The sequence below is a fragment of the Pteropus vampyrus genome, unplaced genomic scaffold (assembly GCF_000151845.1).
Source record: "Pteropus vampyrus isolate Shadow unplaced genomic scaffold, Pvam_2.0 Scaffold1000001933, whole genome shotgun sequence".
Taxonomy (NCBI): Eukaryota; Metazoa; Chordata; class Mammalia; order Chiroptera; family Pteropodidae; genus Pteropus; species Pteropus vampyrus.
In genome coordinates this window covers 1-22,513 of record NW_011916335.1, presented here as the reverse complement: position 1 = coordinate 22,513, position 22,513 = coordinate 1, and the positions used below count along the sequence as shown (strand labels likewise).

Here is a 22,513-nt window from a genome sequence, read left to right as displayed (position 1 = left end):
TTCATGATTATTACAGTAAGTAATTAGATCCATTAAAGATTTCATTTAGGCATGAATAAAAGTCATGTTGGTATAATTTAAGCCACGTTAAGAATCATTATCCTTCACAAAATTTTATTTCTCCTCCATTGAGAGAAATGTTCTTCCAATATAATTTTCCTATCCCATTCTTTTTCTCAGCCTCCACCTTCAGTAATTACTAAAGAAAAAAAAGAAAAAAACTCAAATATTCATATTTCTATAAAACTGTTTGTTCTGACCAATTTTCCATTACAAACACAAACAATGATAAGCAGACCATGGCTATATTTTCAAGTAAGTCCTACACAAAACTAAATTCAGAACAGCAAAATTCATTTTATGCAAGAGCATTTTACCTTCGTCTCAAAACAGAAGTCATCATCGTCTGATTCAGGCCATGAATCATCCACGTCAGGTTTTATTAAACAACTTGAGAGTAAAAATATATGACAAAAATAAGAAAATTCATGTCTTTAAAAGAACAACAAAAAAGGAGGAGTGAATAGTCAGCTAGCTGTATAATAAAGTTTCTTGATATAATTAAATTGAACCTGTTTTAAGTAAAGCTTTTACTTATCAGTTTCTGCCTCCCTTCTCCTAACCTACAAAATACTTGATGAAGACACAAAATTCCCATAACAAAAAATGACATCCGAGCCTGAGAGTACATTGTTTTCACCAAAAGTCCTGCAGACAGAATTGAAATTTTAAATTATGGTTGATGTAACTTTTGTAACCTGAACTAATCTGACGACCTAAATCAAGGTAGGAAGATACACTGTCCCTTCTCCATGGCCTCTCCCTGGTTCAAACTATTCTGTGTTAGTCAAAAATGGCAGTCTTGGTTCTTTCCCATGGAAACCACTGCTTAAGGTGACCCCTTTCCTTCTTTTTACCCTCAAACAGTACATGGAGTTCGATGTAATAGCTGAAATGTCTGAAAGTTGAATGTACAAAGGTCAAAGAACAAATGTACATGCTGCTGTGATCCTTCTCACTCCCAGGTCCCTCTCCGCAGAGCTCCACGGCAGTCCCAACCCTTAAATCTTCCGCCTCTGAAGGCACAGACGCCTGAAACTAGGATGGGTTCGAGTGACCAAGAGTAGGAGCTCTCCATTTCCTTGCTCCTGGAAAACAAGTTAAATGAGTCGCTCCGTGCTTTCCTTCTTGAAACTTGGATTCTCCTGCTAATTCCATTCCTACCCTGGTCCACTGCGTTCACCAGACCGACTGTCCCCACCTTCCTAAAATTAAAACGTTCACCTGCAGGATAATAAAGAAAAAGAATCCTGGGCTTAGAAACCTGAATTTAAATCCCACTTTCATCATTTATTCTATAAGCAAAACTAATTCTAATGTGTTTGGGTTTCAAACTCTCCATGTGAATAACCACTGGACAGTATGTTAAACTCATGTTGAAGTACGAGAGGGTTCTTTGACTAATTAATTGCTAAAATTCCTTAAACCCCTGAAATTCTATGTGCTTTTGATTCGGTCTATCGAAACACCAAGAAAAGTAGAGAAGAAAGTAAAAAATTAAGAAAATGCATGGAAGAATAAAAACATTCTCCAGGAAAAAAATAAAAAATCTCCATACTTTTGCAAAGAAGTAGGAAAGGTACTACTAGCCTGAAGGAAAACCGGACTGGGAAGTCAGTAAGTAGAGAAAATCAATTAGAAATAACCTCTAAATAGATGCTGAATTTAGTTAACATAACATTGTCTACATTGAGATATTCTTCATTTACAGAAAAGTAATTCATCTCAAGAAGAGTAGATATCATTACACCTAAAAACAGTGGCCTGATTAGGCCTTGCCCATGGAAGACCAGGGCTCTGTGGTAAAACAAGGTGCAAGTTACTGCTGCAATTGTCAAGGATACTAAGACAAATTCTTGGAATAACTGGGCTTTTTAGAAAAACTTTAAATCAGGAGTAACAAATAACTAAATGGGACTCTGAGTTGATCTGATTGCAACCATATTATGATGCAAGTGATATGCAGGAACTTATCAGTATAGGCTGAGAAAAAAGACAATGGATTTGGGAGTCAAGCTGACTGAAGGTCAAATCATAGGTCAGACACTTGTGAAGTATACAATCGTGTGTCAATTCATTGACCTCCCTGAACCACAGTTGCCTAATTAATAAAAAGTAGGCTATAATAGCAAAGCTGCTTTGCAAAGCTGCCGCGGTCCAGCCACGACAGGATCCAGGGGGCCCCGAAGGTGGGCAAGGCGTCGGCGCGGGAGACAGTCGACTACACAGCTCAGAGGCGGTGTGACACAGTTCCGTTTTATTGTGATTTGAGTACAACTTTTATACTTTTTATTTGGCATTTGATTATACTTTGTTGTTAAGGTAGCAGGGAGTTAAATTTCTGTGGTTAGGCGGAGCAGAAAATCTTATAGAGTATATTATTATTAATGTTCATGATTAACTAGTACATTTTTCTCTCAATCATTAGAACAGAACTACCTGATGGAACAATCTAAACTTTTAATTATTATATCTATTACGTAAGATACAGTTTGATTTAAGTAAAGGTGATAGATAGATATATTCATAACAGCAAGTATTGGCTTGTGGGCAGACATTGTTCTTCTTTCTGCCTGAAGAAATCTTTTAAATGCTATTTGATTTATGCTATATCTAAAGTTCAAGCTGAACCTTTCTCATAGCTGTTCAAAAGTTTCCTTGGTGCAGTAATGAGGAAAATATTTATAAAAATCAGTTTTACAAAGCTGCTTTCATAAGCTAAGTTTCTGTTCCTTTGTTTTTAAGCACCAAGGAGATCCCGACCTAGCCAGCCTTTCTATGAAACTTAAACTACTATAAGGCACATGAATTCTATCTTTATTCACTACATGTATACTATCTTTATTATAAGCTTCTGAATAAGGCAAAGGAAGATCAGGTAATCTTTTCATACTATTAGCCCCCCTAGGTGGATACCAGAGTTTTCTATTTATCCACTAGGCCACAAAAGGAGGCCCTTCTATAGTAGGCACAGGCTTATGAGTAAATTTCTTATCCTTACTAATTTTTCTACTAACTGCATGGGAACAGGAGTATAAACTGGTTCTAGTATTCAGCTTGTTATAATTTATTCATAATATCTTTAAGAGGCGCGTCAAAAGGAATTTCCCTTAATAATTGTTCAAATAAAGGGTTTACGCATTCTGGACACGTCAGGGTGACTAGAGCTGATTCCATACGCGGGGAATTTACTATGTTTTCCTCAGAGCCAATTTTGAGGAAATCCATTTGTATAGCGTTTACACTTACTAGAATTTGTGCTACCCAAATTCCCCCTCTTAATAGGATCATTTCTAAGAAACCAATTATCCCTAAACACATGCCACGTCCTCGTTCTTGACGATGCATTCCTTGAAGCCTCTGTCCCCATCTCCGGACCTTGTCACGCAGTAGGGTAGAAAGAGGACGCGGCACAAAGCTATTATGATGACACTAGGAGAGAACAAATGTTAGGCACATAATGCAGTGTCTTGCCCAGAGCAGAACCCTCAACAAGTGTTAGTTCCTTTACTTTGTATTCCTTTAGTTAACACATAATTTTTAAAAATCCATAAAATCCTACCTGCGTACAGAATCTCCTTCAGAATGCTCACTCGCTATTAAAGAAAAAAGTAAAATATTTTGAAGTCAAGAATAGAAAAATACAGAACTTTAAACATATTAGACTGACACTATGTTCAAAAGTATTCCTTTGGGACTAGACCTGAGGACTATACTAGAGTGAATATTAAGGATACTAGAGGTAGGCAATTAATACGTTAATAACTTTCACTTACCCACCTATGTGTGTGTATAATGCAAGAAAAAAAGAATAGAATTTATCGAAATTTCATACCTGCAGGTGAATTGCTAATTACAGAGATTTTATAATTCTAACCAAACCCTATCAAGCTGACAGAAAATGTATCATTAATAGAATCAGTATCATAAGCTAACTATGTCAAACATAAATAGCATAACTTTTCAGGACATCCACCATTAAGAGCAGTTAGAGAGTACACTGTAACACATGCAACTTCTCTAGCTCTTCGGTCAAGGACGAAACACCCTATCCTAAGGAAGCTTGGTCTCTAGGCATTATCCTTTGTAGCATGGCAAAACGTGGGGAAACAGACGCTTTCTGGCTCTATTTCCAATGTAAAATAAGTAAAATCTTATTTGTGATTCCAATTCTATAAAGTAAAAACTCTTGGGACTCTGTCTTTACGTTGCTAGAGAGTCTGTCTGGACCCACCTCACGGAGCAGGAGGGTCCAAACGGCTAGTGCTGCGCAGTAGTGCGTGATGTCATTTTTCTCAGCTACCCCAATATGTGGCAAATGTTTATAAAAATAATGATTTTTCAGTTAGTAAGGCATATGTCATCAGATCTTAGACTGATGAACAACAAGCAAACGAACAAAAACCCACAAAAGACAAAGAACAACTGGAATAACTACATTCAATCATCTTGGGATTTTAATTTTCCAACAATCCAAAAGATACGCACTGTAGGGTTCCCACTATATGACATTAAGGGAAAGGCAAAACTATGAAGACAATAAAAAGATCAGTGGTTTCCAGGTGTTGGGGGGGAAGGGAGGGCTGAATAAGCAGAGCATAGAAGATTTCTAGGGCAGTGAAACTATTCTAGATGATACTGTATTGGCGGATACAGGACATTATACATTTGTCAAAACCCATAGACTCTACGACACCAGGAGTGAACTCTAACGCAAGCTACGGGCTCTGGGTGATGATGACGAGTCAGTGCAGGTTCATCGACTGTGATGCATGTACCTCACCGGTGCGGGCTGTCCACAATGAGGGAGACTGGGTTGTGGTGAGATGGTTTATGGGCACTCTCTGTCCTTTCTGCTCAGTTTAGCTGTGGACCTAACTACTCTAAAAAATAAGGCTTATCATTATTTTTAAGTTCAAGGAATCCACTGGACCATATTTTAACATATTAGTGCTGTTTTCAAGACATAGTCACCTTGAAATTTAAGAAAAAGATCTAAGTATCAGAATGTGGGTATGATCTCCACAACTGAAGGAGGCATATGAAAATAGATTAATAAAACAACTTTAATTGCATACATGGGAGAGAAAATAATTGATAAATATGATTGAGCATCTTCCGTTACCATCGCAACAGGGATTTAGTACAACATGAATCAAAACTGAATCATCTCTATAAATTAAAAGACAATTTTTATTCTAATTTTAAATCAGAAATCATTACGCCCATTTTATTTTTAAATTTTATGGGAAAATTCATCAGATAAAATGGAGAGATTTTAATTACCATAGTAATTGCCATAGTGATTTTTGTAAGAATATCTGTTCAATATTCACCAAAAGTCAAAAAAGGAAAAAGCACAGCAATTTATTATGGATGATGCAACTGAAACCAGTACCATGTGAAATCGTCATACTACAGCTATTAAAATAAAATGTTAAAACAACCCCCAAAATTAAGTTAGGGCTGTAATTACTGTGCAGAAAAGATTTCGCACAGCAGGCCTACTATCCTCAGCAAGTCCAGCTTAAATGGCTCGCCCTTGGTTGGTGTCTGGGAACCTGGTTGGGGGAGGGTCCCACCATTCCCTAACTGACAAGAGGGGCTCACTGGGCCTCGACTGTCTGTAGAAACAAGGTGGTTCATGCTGAGCACTTCTAGGAGTCTGGAGCTTTGGTCCATGTCAGGGGGAGGATACCTATGTGACTAGCGTGCCAGAAAAACCTCAGGCACTGAGCCCAGTGAGACTGGTCCCGGTAGACAAAGTCTCACATGTGGTGTCAGAACTGGACACAGGAGGAACCAAGCGCATCCTGGGAACTCCAGAGGGAGACCACTCTTAGAAACTTGCACCTGGTTTCCTCCACACTGTATCCCAGGCCCCTTCTCTCTTTCTGGACTTTGCTTTGATCCTTTCACTGTACTAAACCACAGGCATGAGCACAATGTTGCTGAGTGCTGTCAACTTGCTAGTAAATAACAGAACCTAGGTGTGGTTTTAGGAACCTCTAACGAAACTGTATTACATCAAAGTTTTATTATCCGGGCTGACGTGTTATACAAGATGACAGTCAAAAGGTTCTTTCAGAGAATACCTGTTGTTGAATTTGTTTTTCTCGATACTTCTTTTGGAGATTCTTGCAAACCTGTATCTGTTTGAATAAAGTTTTGAAGGGATAAATAAAACAATGATGTCAGTAAATAACATGAAATAAGCAACAATATTGTTAATCAGAATCAAGTAGAAAATCCTAATGACAATATGTTTTGTAAGTTCCTATTAAAATGACGAGATCCCACTGTTAATTTTCTCCAACTAAACAGGATTTCACTTTTTTAAAATAGTTATGAATCAATCAAGCCACTGATCACCACAGGAAAACATAACTGCCATATACTTTAATAATTCACTGCAGATTATTAAGATTTTTCTTTATCATTTTTTAATATCTTATAAAACTAAAAACATGCCTCACCTATTGAAAGATAGTGCTTCACAGACAAGTCAAACAGTCGAAAAATTATATCGAAAATCTAGAATGAGTTATCCACGGGTAGTCACTCAAAGTCGCCATGTGGAGGAAAAACTGGGCTCCCCTGTGGCCCTGCAGCTCTTCTCTGTGCATCTGACACAGTCTCATTCATTCTTCGTGTCCAGGTCAAAGGCTCGTGCACAACCTGAACGCCTATGATTTATCTTACATCTCCTCTCCTCCCTAACCTTTCATATTCATCATCATCCGTAAGTCATATTAACTGTCCTTCTTTTCTGTCTCTGCTTTATTTGGCCATAGCCACTGCCCTAGTCAAACATGAGCTCTTAACAGACAACTTTCACAGGGGGGTAAAAACAAACAAAAAAGCACCACTATTATTATTTCTTACATGAATAAGATTAATTCAGCAACACAAATGAGAAAGACCTAAGTCTAGAAAATGACCAGCATTTTAAATTAAATAAACTGAGATTCTCGATTTTTTCATATCAGCATTGGTGGGTGACAACTTGATAATGCACTGATACTAGTCCATGAAAGCAAAATTCCCCTTAGTCTTCCTGCCTCTATATGTGTTTTTCCCTCAATCTAGCTTCTCTGTGAGAGGTCAGCAAACTACGGCCCACAGGCCAAATCCAACCTGCCATCTTGTTTTGTAAATACAGTCTTACTAAAGCACAGGCTTGCCTATTCACTTACATATTGTCTACGGCTGCTTTCACACTATAATGGGAAGTCTGAATAGATATGACAGACACCTGAGGGCCTAAAATCCGGCCCTTTACACATAAAGCTTGCTGATCCCTGCTTTACACTCTACCAGAGTGTCCTATCAAATCTAATCATCCTACGCTTCAGCTCAAAACTCTCCTGCAGTAAATATGCTTGGCTCCCTACCCACTAGACATCTCTTAGTCCTCATTCTCACTGCAGAACTACAACTGTGTTTGGATATTTATTGTCCCAATCCACAAAGAAGGTGGCTTCCCCCCAGCTTGACAATCAGAAATGATTATATGAGCTAATTACATTAACTGGTTTTCCTCTAACTGGTGTGGGAGTGAACATGTGCTATAACCTACCTTATGAAATGTTAGAGGAAGGCTACTGCACGCCTCTCAGTTGTCTTCCTATTCAAAGAAACACATTGCTCGAAACATATCACTAATCATTAGAGAAACACAAATCAGAACCACAATGAAATACGTCCTCAAGCCTCAGCATGGCTCTCATTAAAATGTCAAAACAAAAAACAAGATTGGTGACGATGTGGAGAAAAGGGCACTCTCCTGCACTGTTTGTGGGGTTGTAAATTGGTACAGTCAAATGGAAAACAGTAGGGAGATTCCTCAAAAAATTAAAAATAGAACTACCACAAAGACCAGCAATTTACTGAGTATTTATCCCAAGAAAACAAAAACACTAATTCAAAAGGATATCTGCACCCCTATGATCACTGCAGCAGTATTTACAACAGCCAGTATATGGAAGCAAAGTAGCTGTCCTTTGATAGATGAATGGATAAAGAGGATGCAGTTGATATACCTACACAATGGAATATTACTCAGCCATAAAAAAAGGATAAAATTGTGCCACCTGTGACAACGTGGATATGTTAGGTAGGTAGTCAGGCATGAGCGACAGGAGCAAAGGCCCAACTCTGTGACCATAAAAACTTCCCTTGAAGACTTTCCTTAAGGACCTCCCAGAAACACCTTCCTTTTAGGGTTATAAATTACCCCAAATCCTAGAGCACAAAAGCCACAAAAGATGCTGGCTAAACCAGCAACAAACGCATGCACAGAAAGTACTACCCTAATTTGCCCACAATTTAAGTCTCATTATAATACTATGTTTATGCCTGTAAGTTTATGAATCAAATTGTAAATTCTAGACTAAATTCTGGGTAAACACATGCACGACAGGCAAACTGTTACATAGCAGCCCATGGTCAGTCAAGGTGACGTCACATATGGATCATCTAAGACCTCCTATTATGGCCCAAATATAGACAGACCATTCCACTTCTGTGTTTTTACAGCTCTCTATGCTGAAAACCTGCTCCTCCCTTGGGGCGTACTCTGTCTTATTTCTTCACCTCCCAAATTACACAGGGCTGCAGCCTACCTTAGCGCGGTCTGTTCCCTTCTAAAATGTGTTTTCAATAAATCTTATTTTTTCTAAACCTCGCCGACCTATAATTCTTTGCTGATTGGCAGGCAAGAACTGAGGGACCACACACCACAGCACCATCCACCCCCCCATGCCACTGGGGCCACACCAATGTCACTAAAATATGTAGGCCCCAGGGATGTAGTGTACAGCAAAGGGAATATGTCAATAATACAGTAATAACTTTGCACGGTGATAGATGGTTACTAGACTTCTCATGTTGACCACATCGTAAGACATATAAATGTCCAATCTCTACATTGTATACCTGAAATTAATATAATACTGTATGACAAATATACTTTCCAAAACTTTAGAAAGAAAAATGAAACACCTAAAGAAAAGCGGTCCTTCCTGCCTTTGGATATTGTCACATAAGAATATGATGCTTGGAGTCGTTGCTAATGAGCAGACCAGGACAGGAGACATAAACAAAACACTGATAACCTCACATGTGAAATGGGGACAACGGGGATCCTGATGGCATCACTGAACCACCAGAACAGTGCTGCTTCCTCTTGTTTTAGCTACTGTTTGCTCGGTCACCTATTTTGTGCAGCTAAAAGCATTCTATGTGATGCATTCCCCAAAGCCTACAGAATAAGACCTCTTCCTTTCTTTGGTACTAAAAAGTCCCATAAGCATCCCTTAGCTGGGCCGTCACCTCATTCCCGACCACTCCCACAGCACATGTTCTGTACCATCAAAACTGAATGGCTCATAAATCCTGTAAAGTTCACTTGCGCATCTTAGCCTCGGCACTGTCGTTGCTTCTGCCAAACATGTGATCCTGATAGATGTTCCTGCTGCCACATGTCGTCCTTCTGCCTCTTTACCTGGCAAACTTCTGCTCCCGCTGCATGCTTACCTGAAACTCTTGCCACATTTTCAAACTCTAAGTTCTCATCATGGACTTAAAGTGAGTGGCACACATTACAGTCCATAAAAAAAATAATAAATAACGAGAATTATAAGCTCCCAGTGGACTTTGGCACTTGAATAAATTATAGTAAATAATAAAAATGACAATGATAATAAGCTCTTGGAAGGTGGAGACTGAGATTTTAAAATGTTTATATTCTGCAGTGTCAGAATAACACTTAGTACGTAACAGACACTTGATACTTAATAGCAAACCTTTAATCAGAAAATGTAAATGTATAAAAAGGCTTTGAAATTCTGTTTTAAAAAACCACAGAAATAAACCAGAGACAGCAAACACGATATTTTGAGCACCTTCAAGACCAAATCTCTACTTCAACTTTGTATTCCTATAACTTATAAACCAACCTACAGAAGTTCTTTCATCAGATCCTCTAATTTAAAGTGTCCTCATATGGTTCAGATTGCACAATGCACTGGTGCCACATCCGGGTAGTACGGTAGCATTTTTGTGATTTTAGAAATTTTTTGTACTTTTATTATAAGTTGTAACTCGACTGAGGCGATGTGAATATTTATTATGATTATCTTCTGCCTAATGGTGACAGAGCCTCTTGTTCTAAAGAAATTACAGTGTCACAACTATTATCCAAATGACACAAGGAAACAACTTGTTCTACGAATGATGTCAGCATCTCATTCTCTTCTGACTTATGTGGAATGAAGGTGATAATAGTGAGTCCTCGTTGTTATAACAATAAATACAATAACACGCTTTTCAACAAGGCGTTGCTTTTCTGAATTCCCTACTATCAGTGGATGTCTTCAAAAAACAGTCTCATCGGGATTGCTGCTCATGTTACTGACAATGTTTCAAAGTTCTCACTGTTTGCCATTTGATTGTGGTACCAGGAAGTTGTTGTTGAGTTTCTAGTTTTAGTGACATTTTTAGTGAGACAAATCAGTCTGTAAATACAACTATTCACTTCTAAATGGAATCCAGTTGCTGTAAAACTCAACAAAAATCGATATTTTACAACAACTTCAATTTGTTACAAGGTGATTACAGAGGAAACATGTAACACACACATTTAAAGTTTTTTCTTTTTGCACGAAAATGTATGGGATTTTAGGTGTCATGTCTAATTAAATGAAGTTCTTTTCAGACAATATTGTCTCACATTTTTAATTACCTATGATTAATTTATACAATATTCTCAATACTAGACTATTAAGAAAGAAATTCAAAGAAAATATGTATACAATTTACACATCATTGTTTTCACTGCTTTTTTATTAGCAAAATTTTCTTTCTTTAATTTTATGTATAGTAGGGCCAACAAGAGTAATTCACTATCAGAAGCCTTACCTTGATTTCTATTCTGAGACAACTGTTTACAAATCTCTCCTACTTTATAATCATGAATTAGTTTGTAATTGCTGTGTACAAAAAAGTTGATAAATAACATTACTATCTTTCTATTGAAATGAAAATCATTTGCCAAATATATGAAATTATTAGAGCATTTGTAAGTTCTACAAACTTTTTATTAAGCATGTGATTAAGGAAGGAAAAAAAAGTAAGGTCGACCAGTCATGAATTGAGGGCAGTAGAGTTCAGTCAATTAATTCAACATAGCTTGACATAAAGGCAAGTGTCTTGAACCCAGAGGTTAGTTTTCAGAAAATGGGATTAATTTTGGTCATCGGCTGTTCTTTTTTGGGGGGTTGTAATTCAAAGTATCTCCACTATTATATAATCTGTAACTAAATGTATTTATAAATATATTACCTCATTAAATCATATAATATAAGTGTCCCTTATTATTGTAGATCTTCACACCAAGGGCAGAAACCTAATAAAGGTCAAGACCAGGCTTAAACTACTATTGTCTCTTCTCTGACGACTCCAGTGCTGAACTAGCTGATCTTTATTAGAACTATGCTTAATCTCCCAGTCTGTCCCCAACTGACCTGGAAGATATGACCTTAATTATACACATGAGTACTGATGAGTTATGGATGGGACTGAGATATCTTCATGCCAAATGACCTCCTTAAGATTCAGAGCTTTCTGTTGACTGGCTTCCATGGGAGGCATACGTATAAATATTTTGAACCCTGAGGTAGATTCGAGTCACTTGGGAGATTTTCATTATTCTGGAAAACTGATCACTTGAGGTGTCAAACTTAATTATGGAATCTTGGACAAGTTGGTGCCTACTACTCTGGGAGGGTGACGTGGGACCTTCTACAACCTAAGAGGTGCTCTACAGGACTTCAAGTGGCCTTTTGTGCATATCTGGTAACAAAAGAGAGAAAAAGCTGACCTTTTCCTGCAGCATTATTTGAACCTCTTAGACATCTTAGAATGCTGCCAACTAGCATCTGCTAGCAGAAAACTCACAGAGTCTACTCAAAGGGTAACGCATCCTGAAGGTCTGCGTTCAGATGTGGCTCCACGCAGGTTTCGAGTGTAGGGCGAAGGGTTGTGTGCCCAAGCTGGGGACCAGCTGCCAGAACAGGGTGCTGGTGCTTTGGAACAGTGGCTGAGCCAAAAAGCATACATGTGTAAACTGAAAAATATTGTAATATTGAACTCCAAGTGTGTGTGAATCACCATGCAGACTAAGGCATCTGGATCAGCAAGGGCAACCTAGGAGCAAAGGTCACTCATGACCCCAGAACCAGTTATAAGGGCCACTGTGAAGCAATACAATCAATAGACACAACACACTGATTAAAGTGTCTTTCTTTACATCTCCATCTGACAAGTGACAGAGGATTGTCTCCCTTGGATTTAGGGAATCCTAAATGCTTAAAAAATTCAAAGGGGAGAATATAGGAGATCGCCCCCAGAAAACACAGAATTTTCTGCTAAACTCACATTTCAAGACCCCAAATAACAAGTGAGAGAAGAGACATTACTGTATCCCACGCACAGGGCTTATACTTAGAACGAATAGATCATGTTAGGATCCCGAAGGATAAAGGATTCAAAGTCCTGAGATAAGGAATCTGTACCCACTGCTGCTTCTAACTTGTCCAGCCTTTAACTGGTCTCTGTCTGAGGAGGGACCCTAACCCGCTGCCATTCCCAAACTGCCTGAACGAAACTGTGACATCTCACCTGTTATGTAAGAAGTAACTGTAAATTATTTTAAACCTGTTTTGTGATAAATAACAACTTAATGTAAACACTTACAAGTTAAGGCCTCTCTTAAAAGCATGTTCTTCTGCAATCCATCCACAGTTATCTTGAGAAAAGATGTCGACACCTTGCTGAAGAAGAAGCCTGACTATGTCTGAGGTTGAATCATTTACAGCAAGCATGAGGGAAGTTCTAAAATAACAAAGAGATAATTCACCTTTTGGAATAATAATTTATTTAAACAGCTAATTTGATATACTTTATCAAATTTATATCTCACTTGTCTGTGTAGAAGTGACCATTTACATGTTAAAGTGTTCATCTCTGTAAATAACCTCCAAGTATACGGAAGGAACAAAAAAGAAGCCTGTTCTACACTTGGGGTATACACAGAAAGAAACTATGGTGGGATCTTATCTGAATTAGGTGAACAATTTAAATGAGCAATTTTCTGTTCGTCCTTAGTCTCATATATGGTACCTCAAAGTCAGCTAGAAGTCAGGTGACTGAAAGGTGTTTTGTAGATTCTAGACAATAATATTAATAATAATTATAATTGTCCTAGAGTTAACAATACTGATAAGCGTGTGCTAGGCACTAAAGTAAATGCTGAATAATCTAACACAGACCATTCTTGTGGATATGTTCTTATCCTCCTTTTCATTTCAAGAGACATATTTGGTGATGATGAGTAGTGTTCCCAAGGTCCCACTCCTGGCGTGTGGGAAGGCTAGGCATCGATCCCAGTCTTCTGTGAACTGGAAGCCCATCTTTTTTAGCACTCACCTAGGACTTGTCTTTATTAAAGAGAACGTTGATTCCAGTAAAATTATCTTTCTTCAGACTACCCATGCCAATTAAAAATAAAAACATCAAAGTATACTAGAAATGATAAGGATAAAAACTAATGAACCCATTGTATTTGGGAGTAGTAATTCATAGTCACTTAGGAATAACTTAATAACACTGGTTATTAACTTAAAGCAAAAAATTTTTCAAAAGACAGAATCAAGTCCTATTTGTTTCATATGCATCTTTTAAGTAAAACTGTGCTTGAAGTAGAGGTTAAAAAAACTGTAAGAGAGACTAAGTTCCATATTGTAGTATACAGTAAAAGTTAAGAGTCCATACAATATAAAACTTATAAAACTCTTTTGAAATCCTTTGAGCTAATATACAATCAAAAGACCAAAAATATTAGGTTACAAATGACATCAGCCAACATTATAAATAAATATGAATATGAATACTGCAGTATCCTGTTCTTCCTGTTGGCGGTCAGAATGACTTTGCCACCTAATGAATGACGTCCTAATATCTTTCACTACATAAGAATAAGTTAATCCTCTTCTTATTAATTTTATCTTCCTGACCTGAGTGATTGTTACCACTCTAGAACAATGTTAAGGTTAAAAAAAAAGAATGCACAACTGTACCTTTTCATCTTATCGACTGCATGTACATTCGCATTTCTCTTTACTAAAAATTCCACCATTTGCTGTTTCTTTTCAGTCACAGCAAGTAAAAGTGGTGTGAGTTCATCCTGTAAAACAGCAAAAACCATTTATAACTTATGAGATTACGTATCGTGAAACTGAATTTTAAAGCTTGTAAAAGATCCTCAGAACGTAAACATGTAATCTGGCAAGTAGAGAACAAGTAGCCCTCTGGGCTGTCTCCTGCTGCTCCTTCTCTTTAAAATACCCTCCTCGACCCTTCAACACATTTACTGCAACATCCTTCTCCAACACTCTCTTCAAACACTGACAGCACTGCTTCCAAAATCCTGGCTCCTCTCACACTTTATCTATCACAGTATTCGGTAGTTATCGTATGGCTCCCCATTTAAACAAAGAGATTTTTGAGGGCAGGGGCCGGTTGTTTACCTCTGTATCTCCAAACTCTAAAACGTAACAGTAAACACTTGAAGTATTTTTATTGAATTAATAAGCTAAATGATTATCACTGGAGCAGTGTTTCTTAAATCATATTCCAAAGAATATCTACTTGACTCGAAGTTAAGTACTGTGCCCCAGGAGGAAGACTCCAGAGAGATCGCCTGGGTTTGCGAAGGATGACAGAATATGCTTTGTATGCTTAGTACTAAAGAAATGTTTAACATGGCTTAATCCCAATCTGATAATATTATTTTTATTGCATATATTAACACTTCAGAAATTATAGAGTCTCAGAGATAGTTTTGAGAGCTTTCCAACAGACGTGAAGGTTTCTCCAGCTTATACAAACTTGCTGGATTCTCTTCTATCAATGCTATCAGGACATCAGGTGTCAGCTTCAGGCACCCCTGCTCTGAAAGGGTCACTAAGGAAATGGACTCTAAAGTAAAAAGACATTTTTAGTGATCGCTTCAATTAAACGGCTCATGGGTTTTCTCCGTTTAGAGGATGATAGATTTTTATCTTGGCTGTTAGAAAGCACACTATGAAATTTTATTCTCAATTATAATGATAATCCTGGGACCCAAATGCGTATCTGCCTTTTTGAAAATCACTAAATGGCTGGCAAGGTGGCTATGAGCACTATGAATGCTTTTGCTGACGGTCCAGACATGACCTGACCAACTTGCTCCAATCCTCAGAACCTTAGTGTTCTGCAGTGTTCTATAGCTTCTCTTTCCCATAGGCACTCATCCAGCTCCCCCTGCTGGGGACTAGGTCTCCATTCCTTCTCTCCCCATCGCCAGAGGAACCCACTTCCTAAGCCCCTTCCTGCCTCTGCCATCCCTTCACTCCCCCGAGGCCCTCAGTCCTTTGCTGGCTCTGAGGCTATCACACACTCCTAGGCACTAACAGTAAGTCTTTCCTTCTGGGCAAGAAGGGCAGGAGCTGGGAAACAGAGCTTGGCCCTTTCCGTGGACATCACCTTTCTCATGCCCTCCCTTACTTGGCTTTGGAGTTCTTTCCATGGTGAAAGGGTCTGATGTATAATATGGAGTATATGTATTAGAAATACAATGCAAGTAAGTAAAAAAGTATAAACAAAAAACAAAACAAAAAAATGTATTTCCAATCTTTTGTAAATACAGTTACTTGATCCATGCCTTGTTCCTTGCTTCAATATTGGCCTTGTATGAAAGCAGCTTCGCTGCCATGTCCATATTCTGAGCAGCGACAGCGTAGTGCAGAGCCGAGTTGCCATCGATGTCCATTATATTTGGATCGGCACCACGTTCGAGCAGAATAGTTGCACATTCCTCTTCCTGGCATTGTACGGCCTATTGACATTATGACAAAAAGCAGACTGTAAATGTTAGAAATTCAAGGAAACATTGCATGAGTTTCTCCTATTAATTATAGTTAATGAGATAAACTCATATTCGTTCTCTATAATTAAATCAAACCCATTGCATGTTGACAAAGTTGGGTCTCTGTACCTTAATCAGAGCTGTCCTGTTTTCATTGTCACAGAGGTTAAGCTGGCATTTTCGGTCTGCCAGGAGGGTTACCACTTCCGGATGGCCATTGGCACAGGCCAAATGTAGAGCAGTCCTATGAAAGTGAGCAGACGTTTTAGGAAATTGGAGGGCGCTATCTCCAAACATGTAATTGTAAACATTAAATGCTATTATTATTATTCATGTAATTGTAAACATTAAATGCTATTCCTTTGCCTTCAAAACAAATATTTAGTTTTTATCTGGAGGAAGTACAATATTTATTAGCTCCTGTTACTCACCTCATTAATGAAAGTGCCGCCCCTGTGAATAGAGACAGCATGACCTGGGGATTCAGCTCAACTTGGCTGTGATTCTATTTTTACTCTGTCACTTATGCGCCATCACTCAGCCTTTCTGTGCCTCAATCTCCTCATCAACAAAATGGAGGTTAAAACAGTGATTTTTTCTCACAGGACACTGTTGTTTGCTTAAATGAGAATCTATGCAGAGTGTTTGCTACAGTGACTAGCACAAAAAACAGCTCAATATTGTTAGCTAAAATTATTATAATTATTACCATTATGACTACTTTACAAAGACAACATTCTAATAGTAACATGATATTACACCTTTTTTTGCAGATATGTCTTAAGGATTAGAAAGAACATATTATTTCAATGTTCTCACACTTTAACACCTCTGACACTAAAATGTAGTTTATAATTCAGGATGCCTTTCACCTATAATTGTCTGCGTTTTTAAGTTTCTTGTAGGTGCATAAAACAGTGGGCATCATACCATCACCCACGCTGCCTTACATTAAGTGAAATAATGGATAATATAACAAACTATTGCAGTTTTGGACATCTGGTTGGCATTGAAGTAAATTTTAGTTTTTAAAAGCATTATGAGAAAAGAAGACTAAAATAACAAAACAAAACAGGAAAAGAACTGTTTTCAAGTAACTCTCACTTTGCTTTTCCAGAAATTTTAAATGAAAGGGAACTCAGGATTCAAATGAATACAAATGGCTCATTTGATTCTATACTTAGACTTTCAAATTATATAGAAATCAGATATTTTCAATAACCAATATTAGAATTTAAAATATGATACACTTGCAAAGGGGCTAGTATAGGTTCTCTTTCACAAGGTCCTACCTTCAGAAATACTTTTCAAAGGAGGTGGAAAAGGCTCTAATTGAGATTAGGGCCTAAAACTTCAATTTTGAATTTCTCATTTGGCTCATACTGGACAACATGAAGTTTTGAAGGATGAAAAGGGCCTGAGAGACACACTGAAAGTCTTCTGAGAAGACTATGACTGCTACGAAATAGGTATTCAGGTTAGATTTGACGAACAAATGAATTGAAAACACGGATAACTACAGTTGCAGAGTTCAATAAATGAAACTTTTATAAAGTAAAACAACACTTCTGCAATAGTAGTAATCATTTACATTTGCTTTTTTTTATTTCATAAGGACACAACTGACGTGATTAATCCATAATTGTTTACATGTCGTATGTAATAAAGCTGTACGTGTAATTAAAACATAAGTCAATAATGAAATATATACATAAACTCCACAGGCACAGATAAAAAGTTTCCCTTCTGAAGATTCTAAAAGTAGTCAGAAGATACTAATTTTCCAAAACATTCCAAAAAATAGACAGAAATTATTTTTGTGTGTGCAAGATTCATGTTCCAGCTCTTACTCAGGATTATTTCTTTAATAGTCAAATTTTCCTAGGATGGCTTTCATGTTCATTGTAGAAATTAAATTTTTAGAAAAGGAAAAGAGAATTTCACTTATAATACAAATGCTCAGAAATAAATTTTATTACATTTTCCACATATTTTGGGCTAACTGTTTGTGTGTATGTGTAATAAAAGCGATTGTTTCTCCTTTTCTGATCTACCAGAGCACACCTTTGCTTGTCAATTTACTTATACTTTGTCTAATTTCAAATAAGAGGTTTTTTCCCTCGTTGATTTCAAAGACCCTCTGTAAAATTGAAGATGCACTTTTTCTCTGATATTCATACATTTTTAATATTTTGCAAGACCATTTTCTTTTATTTCATTAATATTATTTTCAGATACACAGAGGGTTTTGACTTTTTATATTGCTCAACCAACCTCCAGAATTCTTTTTTAGAAGTCTTTCTCACACACAAAAAAAAAAATGTAAAAATAGGCACTTGAGTTTTATTCTGGTACTTTTCTCACTTCGCATATTTCAAATTTTTAACCTATACTTTATCTGGAACCTATACTTGTGATAAAAAATACATATATAGCTTGCTTTCTCCGAATCCTTCACAGCTATTACTTTACCATTTATGAATAATTTCATCTTTTCTATTAACAGGAAATGTCATCAGTAACAAGTTCTAAAGTCGTACATATATTCGGGTATTTGGACATATTCTGTTTTGTTCCAATCACTTATCTGTGTTTCCTCCACATAGTAAACAAATAAGTTGTGTAATTTTATAGCCCATGTTGACCTCTATGTGGGCCAGTCTTTTTCTACTATACAAAACTATCCTTCATTTCATCGCAACAATAAAAGACAGCATTTGTACTCAAAAATATTAAACCATGATAGTTTTAGTTGGTTCATGTAAAATTGATATATATAAGAAGAGTGCACATATTGAGAAAATGAGTCTTCCTATTCCAGACCACAGCCATCTGCCATTTCCAAGTGCACATCTAAGGTCTCTCAGTAAAGACCCTACATCCATAGGTGTACACTGGTATAAAATGGATATTAGATGTTATCTGAAGAATGTTTAGCATGCAAGTTGATCTATTGTAGGAATTATTTTTCTCATTATTCATTTTTCTATAGTATATAACATTATGGTAAAAATGTGAACATCAAAATTAATTGTTTCTCTTTCTGATATTTAGTTAAATTGTAAAGTATTCTATAGGGGCAGGTAAGGTGCCCAGGTAAGGTCCCACCACAGAGGTGCTGCAGAGCCGGGCCTCGGGAGAGGAGACAGCCCAGTGCCCACTGTGACGGGAGGGCTGGGCTCTACCAGGCTGTGCCCTGGCAGGTGAGCCCTTCTCCCAGGTCCCCCCGACCCTGGGCCCGCCCATGGCCACTGGTCTCACAGTCCCTATTACCTGCTCTTCCTGTCTTTGTCATTCAGGCCATTTTCTTGGAGCAATAGAATCTTCTGCACTTTCTGGACATTGCCCGTGCTGGCAGCTTTGTGGATTTTTCCAAGATCTTTGTCTCGGATGTGATACCTAGGCCCTGAGGTGACTCTATTACCACTTTCAGACACCATGTCAAAACCATTACCCTGCTGGATGGTTGAGGAGCCCAAGGACGACTTGCCCTTCTGACTCCCAAAGCCAAAAAACTTTCTCATGGCCGATACTATGCAGAGCCCTGGGCTTCAGAGACCCCTCAGCACCCTCTCTGCTTTCCGCCTCCTCCTAGGTGGGCTTCTAGCCTCCAGATAAGCCGACCGCCTCTCACCACGACAGCCCAGCAGGGCAACTAGGCAGTTAGGCACTTTAGAATCTTTCAGCCACAATAACGGCTACCAAGCTACACAAGTGCGCCTGGCAGTAGGTGATGTCACTGCCTGTGTGAACGGAGGCCCAACGGACAAGGGACCCAGAGCACCTGAGAGGCACAGGTGTCTCCAGTCCCAGAGGCAGCACTGGTTCCCTTCAGATGTTCGTGGGAACTGGCCAGTGTTTGGCTCATTCACATGAGCCCTGAAATAGATGAGCAGATATGAAAGAGGCAGAACACTGAAGCAAAAACCTAAATGAGAAAGGAAAAACTATTGCTGTATCTTAAAAATGTGAAATCTATTCATTTCTATTTATAAACTATAAAAACATTTAAAAGCATGGTTCACAAAGATAACTTCATACTTTCAAATGTTCTAGTTTTAACTTCAAAATCAATCGTATACAACAAAGACTTCCATAGACTCAAAGCAACTTGAGAATGTTACAATGCACTTGGTACTTATCTGATTTTTAAATAAGGCCTATGAACATAGAAAACTATTTTTCTACTTATTATCTATGTTAAAAAAGACGCAAAGTTTGCTCCTTTTGCCCCTTGATTTCACCAATTAATTCAATCTAGACCAGCTAGGCAAGATCTATCCTCCCATTACTTTACGCGGTAATTTGGTCAATTTGTGAGAACTGGAAAGTATTATTACAATGAATCCTTCAATTTCACACAATTTTATTATTGCAACCCACCTCAAACTTGTCGCTTAATCCTTCAATTATCTTTCCCAGTGTGAATTCAGATTAAGTGGATCATCAGTCCATGAATCACAGCACTATTAACAGTTCATTTTGGGGCAGTGTCACGGCATTTGTCTGGACACTGATTTTGAGCATATTTGAGTCTTGAATCATTTTTGCCCTTATAAAGCAGGGTGGAAAATATAAAAATGAACCTACCAGGACCAAGAAGCATAGATCGTATAAGCATAATACAATTATTCAACATAGACATCATTAGACATTCTGAAGAAAATCCTTATGTCGAGTGAAACAAATTAAAGGATATATATAAAATATTAGAAGTTAAAGTTTAATGTTAAGATTATCATTAGGATTTTATGTGTTTAAGATTCATGTACATTTGAACCCAAACTGTCATTAACTAGGAATCATGTCCCCTTAATAAGAGTGGAAGCTTGCCGTCTAGTGGAAAGAGCACCCACTTCCTTTCCAATCTCTCATTTGAGAAGGAAAAAATCCAATTGTTGCTCCTGTTTTCTGAGTTTTCAGACATGTATGACAGCAAAGAAAGAGTGTTTCTGATGCCCTAGGAGACCATTTTGGCCCTTTGCTCACAAGCACCGAGTCCAAGTGTTTGCAGCTGCTTCTAAGCATCTCGTATGGCCTCAGCAGTGTATCGGGGTGTTTCCAAGGGTAGGAAGGTTTAGACCTTTGAAATGTGGCAAGTGACGATCCCTCCATGACACCATATTTTAACATTGATAAAGACTATTTTTCAGATTATGGTCCCCAGGGCTATGGTTATTGTTACTGAAACTCTTCACTATTGGGATAAAAATGCTAGTCAAACACTGGAAAAACGTGTCAGACTATGGAGATACACATCTTACAGAGTTTTGGTTCTAAGAATACGTGCAATACGTGGCAGGTAAGAGACCAGATGGACATGACAAGAATGCTTTTATAAACAGTATTTCCATGCGCTACACATTTCCCCCTTTTTATGCATGGCATCAGTATTTCATCACACAGGAGGAAATCATTTCTTCCTGGCCTTTCATTCAGACTATGGATCTTATTTTTAACCCAGAAGAAGATGATGTGCTTACGTTTACAAGACTTGGCCACAAAGTGTGACATTATCCTGATGATATGAACAGGTATCCCTATATTTTGATCACTACACTGCATTATTAGAAAACACTATTCAAAAATATCATTGTTGCATTAACAGATATGTTCATCATTTTCTTACTGTTAAATTTTCTTCCACTTTGTTCTTCGTGGGTAACTTTTGCTATTGCGCCTGTGACTGTAAGAGTAATGGTTTTCATGGCATTCGAAAAAGTCCATTTTGTTTCCATATCCCTGATTCATCTTGTCATTTGTAGAGAATTTTCTTTCTATTTTTCTGCACACATTTCTTATGCATTTGTTTTCAGTTCTAAGCCCCCAGTCAACCAAATAACAGCTGAGGCATGGTATCTAGGCTACCCAGGGTTACAAAGTGCAACTTCAACAATAAATAAAGGTGTACGTTTTCTCTGCAGCAAAAGCATGCCTCTTCAGGATGCTTTTAAAGATTATGTGTCTCGTGATGTTTTGCAGGGCTGCTCATGGCCTAATTTGTATTCCAGTATTCTTTACCTTTTTTTTTGAAGGTTTGCCTGACTATCCACTAGCAAATCAAAGACCAGTTATAAAATTTCTGATGGCCCCAATTCAATCTCATAAAAATGCATGATTAAAAAGCATCAATAAACTAAACACAAAGTCATGTTTCCATGCCTTGGAAATCTCATTTTAAAATGTTATATAAAATATCCTGAGAAAAATTCATTATTCTTACATTAAAATATCTTTACTAAATTAGGAAGTTTTGTCATCTTTATTATGGTACATGATCAAGCATAAAGTATAATTGTTCAGTTCTTTTTTCCTTTTTATTTCATCATTACACATTATTGTATGGAATTCAAGTATTTCATATATTACACTATAAATGAATATTATTCTCACTGTACTTTCTATATGCATTATTTTGTAAAATGTCAGCTTACTTAGTCTCCCAATATGGGGCTTTTTTGTGCATTTCTTAATGGTGTATGTATA

General features: G+C 37.5%; 1 protein-coding gene across 1 annotated transcript in view; it reads right to left on the bottom strand.

Moving 5' to 3' along the window:
• LOC105311209 (ankyrin repeat domain-containing protein 26-like) overlaps positions 1 to 19,551 on the bottom strand; it is a 71,756-nt gene extending 52,205 nt beyond the window's left edge. The window contains 7 exon segments of the mRNA XM_023526983.1: positions 378 to 436; positions 9,592 to 9,642; positions 10,981 to 11,051; positions 14,199 to 14,305; positions 15,824 to 15,997; positions 16,157 to 16,271; positions 19,301 to 19,551. Coding sequence (XP_023382751.1) covers positions 378 to 436; positions 9,592 to 9,642; positions 10,981 to 11,051; positions 14,199 to 14,305; positions 15,824 to 15,997; positions 16,157 to 16,271; positions 19,301 to 19,551 — 828 coding nt within the window.
• Between the last annotated feature and the right edge of the window lie 2,962 nt (positions 19,552 to 22,513).